Here is a 7,795-nt window from a genome sequence, read left to right as displayed (position 1 = left end):
GTTGTAAGCTACACAAGTACAATTTAGCAGCAAATTGGTTTTCATCTAACAGCATATCCCTGTTTAGCAGCTGATCCAACTTACTGCTCTACGTGCTGATCTTTTTTGCACAGATACCAGATGAGGCAAGTCATGCATATGATCTTTTTAGTTTCAAATGTCTTCTCATGGATAAAACTAATAGGAAGTTAGGACGTGGTAAACAGAAATAAATTTTGCTTGAAAACAGTTCATTTTAATTACTGAGTTCAGTGGAGATATTTTGTTGTGTAATTACAGCCCTTTCTTCATTCTCAACCAGGATCAATAAAGCATGTCATGATGAAAGGGAAGTAACTAGTGACACTGACAGGAATCAAAGCATCTATTTCACTAGATTCTGGTCAGACACAGGGGTGCCTTCAGAAACCTATGGTCTTGCTAACTGCAGAGTGAATCTAAATTGTTAATTTTATACAACAAAATCCCTTTTATTTTTATGTTTACCTGTCATGTTTAAACCTTATTTTAAAAGGATCATGATGATCAAATGAAACTTATTTTGCTTGCCATTGTGAAGAATATATGCTTATTACAGAGTGGCAGTTCTGTCAGTGAATTTCACAGATGGTTGCTTGATTTCCCTGTAAGAACAACATTTATGATATGATCCTTAATTTTCAATTGGGTAAAGTTAAATAAATGACTGTTCTGAAAAGCAAATAATAATAAATACAGCTGAACATTAATTTAAATAACCATGTGCATTTACACTATAACCTTATTAGTAGGTTGGAAAGATACTTCCACTAAACCGTAAGACACAATATAAATTAATACTCAAATAATAAACTCCTAAGTTACAGTTACAACATGCAACCACATGGTGCCCATGCAGAAAGAATGTATGTTGGTGATTGCCTGGGAATCCCCTACCTCTCCGTCTCAAGTCTAAGTCCATGACCAAGACGGCTGCTGAGCATCTGTACATCACTTTCCCCAGTGAGAAATGAGCAAAATGGTAAATATAAATAATAACATACAGGTTGCATCTTCTTGGGGCACTATTGAAACAGGACTGGATCAGGTGCAGTGCACAGTGTCACAAAGAAAATGGCAAAACGTTCTGTCAAACACACCGCCAATCCCCTGGGGCAGCACTCAAATGCTCATCCTTCATGTTATGTGTTTGAACAAATAAAACTCCCATGTCAAGTGTTATCAAATTCAGCTGCAAGGCTCAACTACCATTCAGCTGCTTGCATCTATTTTCCTGCAAACACTTTATATCTGTCTTTCATTAGCCAAATTAATTTGCACCACTATGATTGTCTCTCTCCCACAGCCAAGACAAAATACTATTTTTCTTGAGAATTTAATGATTCCTGCAAGGTTCCCTTTTAATGGTGTTGTGATGATAAATATTTTTCAACAACAAATCAACTAAGAAGTAGAAACTATATTCATAAAGAGAATAAAATTACAGTGTTGTCAATAATAATGTATTTAAACATAAAGAACGACAAAATCTAAAGTAATGAAGAGCAGCATACTCTGTCATTGAATAATTACATTTGCTTCTAACACTTCTTTCTCCAGATCTGACCATTCATTTTCTCTGTTAAATGTGAGAATTAAACATTATCTTGTATTTTTCATAAAAACAATTAACAGCAAACTAATTGAAGTGGATTTTTACAGTCTGTAATCTCCCTCAGCATACTGTGACACATTTGTAATTGTGGCATCAGAACAAACAGATCTTGAATGACAGTGCTTTGTGCAGTAATGTGAATGAGCAGGCCAATGGTTTATAGTTTCACTGAAAAATGAATGGAGCAATGGAATGTGATCTCCAAGACTTATTCAGTTGCCATAAGTCAATGGCCCTGCCACTAAGCTTCAAATTATTCTAGTATCAGACTTTGCTGAAATGACTAAAAATTCATGCAAGTGCAGATCTCAATGTAATCAAACTTTGCGATGATGTTGACACTGTGGTCATGTCACCAGGCTAGTAACACAAGGATCAAACAGAATGATGAAATTTCAATTCAATGTTTAAATTTGAAATATAAAACTGGTCTCAGCTATAATGGTCATGATGACTGACAGCTGAGTTAGTGAAAGTTCCAAAGAATGGTCTCATGTTAGACTCGAAATGTTAACTTTGTTTTTTTTCTTCACTGTTGCTGCCAGACTCCTGCCAAGTTTTTTCCAGCACTTTCTGAAGTTCACTAAAGGGAAGGCAGCCTGTACATGATGAGAGTTGAGCAATGTGGTTCACTCTTAATTGTTCTTCAGGGATCAACCAGCAACCCAATCAGTTCATGGGCAAACAGGGATGGGCAATAAATTCTGGCCTTGTGCAGCACCCACATGCTATGCAATAATAAAAAAAAACCTTTCCCTTTCTTCACCCAAGATAAATATAACTTGCCTACAGAACTGTTGCTTGCTTAAACAGAAAACTAACCTGCACTATGGTTTTCCCAGTTATACACATAGTTAGTAGTGGGATCAGTTCAATCATTAAAAGTTCTACAGAAGTGCCAGTGGCATTGTTACATCATGGGGGTTTGTTTCTTTTTTCTTGTTACTGGAATGTCCTTTAATTATGGAACAACGTCTTTTATCAGTTTTAAGGGAAAAACAGGCAATCTGAGAGTTATGAGTTAAGCATAGCAAGGTAAAATGGTCACTCGAAAAACAACAAATACACACTACAGCCCTTCATGATCAGGGTGCGAGGGGTGTGCAATATTTATCAATAATGCTGACGCATTGTAGCATGTATCTGTTATGTGTTGATTATGATCAAGCAATGTTCAATGTCCAAAGATAATGGGAACTGCAGATGCTGGAGATTCCAAGATAATAAAATGTGAGGCTGGATGAACACAGCAGGCCAAGCAGCATCTCAGGAGCACAAAAGCTGACGTGTGCTCCTGAGATGCTGCTTGGCCTGCTGTGTTCATCCAGCCTCACATTTTATTATCTTCAATGTCCAAAGTCCAGTTATGAGGATTAAGTGTAACCTGTCTTCAAATGATCAATTGACATAAAATGATACCAAATGTGAAAGTTTAACGTTACATTATTTAAATCATGGAGCAAACCGAAAGAAATAGAAAAAAAAAACATTTACTGCGCTTAATAATATATCCTCTATCTTTTCTGGAGTGTGCATGTGAACTACTTAAGTGCATAACCCCTTAAGGTTTTATTATGGGGCTATGCACATGTGATAACCTGAAGGAGCTGCCTTGTGTGCTACCTGCTGATGAACCTTTCGGTTGCTGCACAATTCTGCAACCTACAGGGAACAGTGCACTTAGTTCTTCTTTCATTAGTCCTTATAGATCTTAACCTATGGCTCACAAGGAATTGCATAACATTTTTGCTTCAATAGTTCTTATTCAGATCTTATTTTGCATATATCACCATTTCTACATATAACCTGTCTGCTGTTTCCCAATCAAGAGCTTCACTGAAGTGTTCACTCGCAAACATTTAATTCCACATGCCACAGCCAGCATTTTGGAATATATGCTTCTTGTAAGAACCTCACTTCAGAAGGTTTGGGATGGGATTCTGATGGCTGGACAATACTTACACAAATAATCCTAATCACTGACAAAAGTAATGAATTAGTTGATTGCATTATTTTTGATGTCTCCTCAACAATTTTTAACATATACACTAATTGCTTTTCTGCTCAGGTTAATTTAAATGCACCATCCCAATTACACTGTCTCCTGATTTATTGTGCCACAACACTGACAGCAACAAAAGCAACCAGACAATAAAAATATCAATACTGATATTTTACATAATAAAACAAAAACAAATGACCATGAACAATTTTAAACAACATTGTTCGACTTCTAAGTTTTAAAAAAAGTCATATTCATAGATCAAGTATGTCTTGGTGAAGGTACTCCTCCAATAGTATCACTTAGAAATATTTCTAAATGATTGCGGTAAATTTTAGGTGCAAGTTACAGCCCTTTCCCCTCACTATATGCAGCAAGCAATTCCTAGTAATAAACAATACACGGTAGATCTTGAGATTGGCGACATATTTATATTACATACAGGACAAATGTCTTAACCATGCACAGCATTACAGTATCACATTTAACACTATTGTACAAAAATAACAAATAACATGGTGTATGGGCAAACGTCTCGCAGTTACGCATATTCTGTGCATTTTTACTAAGGAACCCAGATTAAATTAAATCAAGAACTCCAAGATGTTGACAACACTAGAGTTTAATCATGAGCTGTCAGCACACATTATGTTAAATGAAGTGTAGGGCACGCAGATCCAAAACAAAACAAAATAACAGGACGAGCCATTTTTCTTGTGTTTTAAGCATCTTGATCTCATACAGTCGCATTAGTACAGAGGCATCATTCCATGAATGGAGGAGGGCATGCTACTGTGGTTAGAAGTGCCATAAATACAGTTTTAGGCTCTTTATTGTCAATAAAAAATATTTCCCATTTGGTATAATTATCTGTACAGTAGCAGATTGAGCCCTACATTCATAGCCTTTGCTGTTATGATGCCCCTGCAGATGGAACACTGTGAGATCCACTTCTACCTAGTAAAAGGAATCCTCTCAGAAGTTAGCATTCCATCAGCAGGTGAGTGAAATACTAAACGTCCATTTTGTTCATGTTCTGTTCACTATTAGAAGCCCTTTATATAGCAATAGGCCTCCAGAGATGAGAGAAGAATGTACATTAACCAAAGCAAAGTGAACATTGCTGAGGTTAAAATCTTGGCAGTCCGTGGTCCACCCAACTCGCCACCAATCTCTGGCTTCCTTCGGTACAGTAACACACCAAAGTTTATAAAAGCAAATATAGTATAGAGAGTGACTGAAAAGGCCAGGTTTCCGGGCAGCACCTCAAAATCCTTTCCCTGAGCATGCCAATAGATTGCTGCAACTGTCCAGGCTACCCCTATTCCTAAGAAAATATTCACAGCATTGCTCCCAGTCACATTACCAATAGAAGCATCAGCATACTGGTCTTGAATTGCAGCTACTTTACTGGCAAAGGTATCTGTAAAAAAAAAGACAGGAAAAACTGTCAGATTACCAAGTTATTGTTTTACGCAGGTTGTAAGATGAATTCAGTTCATTGGTATTGTCCTTAATTTACTTCTCATTTTGAAAATAGATTCTCCATAATAAGTATCACCTGAGGAAGGAATAACTTTTATTTTTCACAAGGCTATAACAGGCTCAAATATACTGGGTTTCTGGATATTATTTTCCATTGCACATTTGTAAAATGGCCCAGGAAAATGCTTTGGATTTAAGACGGAGAAGCAGTAACATAATATTAATGTCTGTGAACTAATAATACTAATGCAACATTAATGTTCTGATTACATAAAATTACTGAATGGTGAATTTGACAAAAATCTGGAATATTTTGATGGAGACCATGCAAATACTGTTGATTGTCAGAAGAACCTATCTGGTTTGCTAAAGCTTTTAGGGAGGGAAATCTGTGGACCTTACCTGGTCTGGCCAACAGGTGACTCCAGACCCACAGCAATGTGCTTCACTCCTACCTGCCCTCTGTAATTGTCAAGCAAGACATTCACTTGAAAGGAAATTGGGGACGGACAACAATAGCTACCTGAGCCAATGATGTCCATACCACTCAGAAAAATAAAAGAAAAACGTACAGACGAGATGCACGACTCCTACTGGCGGATATAATCTGAGCCAGCTTTGAATTAAGGTAGAAATAGGAGTGAATGAAAGCAACATGATTTACCAAGGCAGGCACCATAATCATTTTCATCTGTAAAACGCAAACTAATTACTACCACAAAACACGTGTTAGAAACAGTGAGGAGCAAACTGAAGAGAGGAGAAAGCAAACTACAGAGAATTTAGGGAAATGAGAGGTTTGCAGTGGGTGAGTGAGAGGAAAAGGGAGACAGAGAAGAACAGGAGATGAAAATAATTATGAAAAAGCACACTGGAAGAAAAAGCGAGAGGCAAATAGAGGGAAGCACAGAGTCAAGTCTGAAGTGTGAAAGTTAGGATGGAGAAGCATCCTCCTGTCTGTCTTAAATGGATGGCCCTTCCTGCGAGATCATGCCCTTTGGTCCTAGACTCTCCTAAGGGAAACAACCTTTTGCATCCAACATGTTGAATCCTCTAGAATTTTGTATTTTTCAATAAGGGGATGACTCTCATTTTGCTAAACTCCAAAGAGTATACGCCTTGCAACCCTCTCACCTCCCTCAATGTGTGGTGCCACCTGGCCCTGACAATCCCACATGCTCCCATTTACCGTGTGTCCGACTACGAAGGCTATTTCCAAAAGGGGATGACTGCAGTCTGGCTGGCACCTCTGAGGGAAGGGACCTTCTCTCCAGGTGCAGGAAGAAATCTCAGCTCAAGGAAATGAATAATCCATGGATAGTAACGTCATGGGACTAGACGCCAGAGTCAGTATTGGCTTACCCCCTTCACTTAGTGGGGGCAGGACGATTGTGGTGGGTGCAGTGTCCCTGCCTGGTATTACCTGAAATTTCACAATGACGTTAACTCCTTGTGCATCTAAGCTGCTGTGAAATGCTATATTCCAAGCCAAGGCCATCTCAAATCCTTAAAAACAGACCATTGGCAGGATAGAGATGTCCTTTCTTTCTGGCGCATGAGATTAGATATGGAGAGCAAGCTCCCTTTTCATTAGGGAACTATTCAGGGCTTCAGAATTTATGAAGGTCAGCTGTTCCCTTCCAGACATTAAAAAAAATCAATTTTTCCAAACAGCACACTGCGATGTAAACCCATGCTCTTAGAATTGTTCATATAAGCCTGTAGAATACAAGTCCAGCTACATAATTACTACATTATAATGTTTTAGGGCAGCACGGTAGCTCAGTGGTTAGCGCTGCTGCCTCCCTACAGCAGGGACCCACGTTTGATCCCACCCTCGGACAACGATGTGGATTTTGCACATTCTCCCAACATTTGCTTGGGTTTCTTCTGGGTGCTCCGTTTTCCTCCCACAGTCTAAAGATGTGCAGATTAGGTGAAGTGACAATGAAAAATGCAGAGTTTCAGGGATAGAATAGGGGGGTGGGTCTGGGTGGATGCTTTGGGTTGGTGTGCACTTGATGGGCTGAATGGCCTGCTTCCAAACTGTAGGGATTCTATGATTCACTGCTAGACCACTTCAGCAACACTCATTCCACTTATTTCACAATTCTGTCACAATGCTGTTCTATATTCAAGTGATAAATAGTCGACAGAGGCATTACTTCAGTATAGTCTTAGGTCTAATCTGCAGGAATCTAACATGTTAAAAAAAATTAACTTCTGTTTTAGCATTCTTCACACATACTGAGAGAGATTGGGCAGCCACTTGTATAAGAAGTACTCTGTTGTATTCACCACAATATATAATCACCACAAATTAAATAACAGCTGAATCAATACATTTCATTTTCAGAAACTACTAAATTCCTAATTGAATTCTGCATTTATTCGCTGAATCAAAATGTGCACAGTGGAAATTTCCATTAGTGTTGCCCATTGCACGCACCCCACCACCCCACTGCATTCATCAAGGAATTTGTGAACGACCTTCGCATTTAATACTTTTCACTAAAATGTGCTACCAAATTCAGGTAACCTTTACAGTTTTCTTCCATTTTCCTAACCCTCATCTGACATCAATATTTTGATGAATGCTCCACTAACAGCTTGCTCATTGTAATTTTTCAATTCCATTCTGTGTTCCAATCACAATATAGCCTTGGCTCTTCTCC

At 38.3% G+C, this 7,795-nt stretch overlaps 1 protein-coding gene across 7 annotated transcripts in view; it reads right to left on the bottom strand.

Moving 5' to 3' along the window:
- Positions 1-4,241: 4,241 nt before the first annotated feature.
- The window catches only part of LOC125452780 (sodium/calcium exchanger 1-like), a 285,237-nt gene continuing 281,683 nt past the window's right edge, over positions 4,242-7,795 (bottom strand). For all 7 annotated transcript variants that reach the window (XM_048531611.1, XM_048531613.2, XM_048531607.2 and 4 more), the window contains one exon: positions 4,242-5,058. In XM_048531611.1, the coding sequence (XP_048387568.1) occupies positions 4,682-5,058 (377 nt within the window). In that variant the 3' untranslated portion in view covers positions 4,242-4,681. The remainder of the gene's footprint in view (positions 5,059-7,795) is intronic.

The sequence above is a fragment of the Stegostoma tigrinum genome, chromosome 4 (assembly GCF_030684315.1).
Source record: "Stegostoma tigrinum isolate sSteTig4 chromosome 4, sSteTig4.hap1, whole genome shotgun sequence".
Classification (NCBI taxonomy): Eukaryota; Metazoa; Chordata; class Chondrichthyes; order Orectolobiformes; family Stegostomatidae; genus Stegostoma; species Stegostoma tigrinum.
This window is presented reverse-complemented; position numbering and strand designations above follow the sequence as displayed.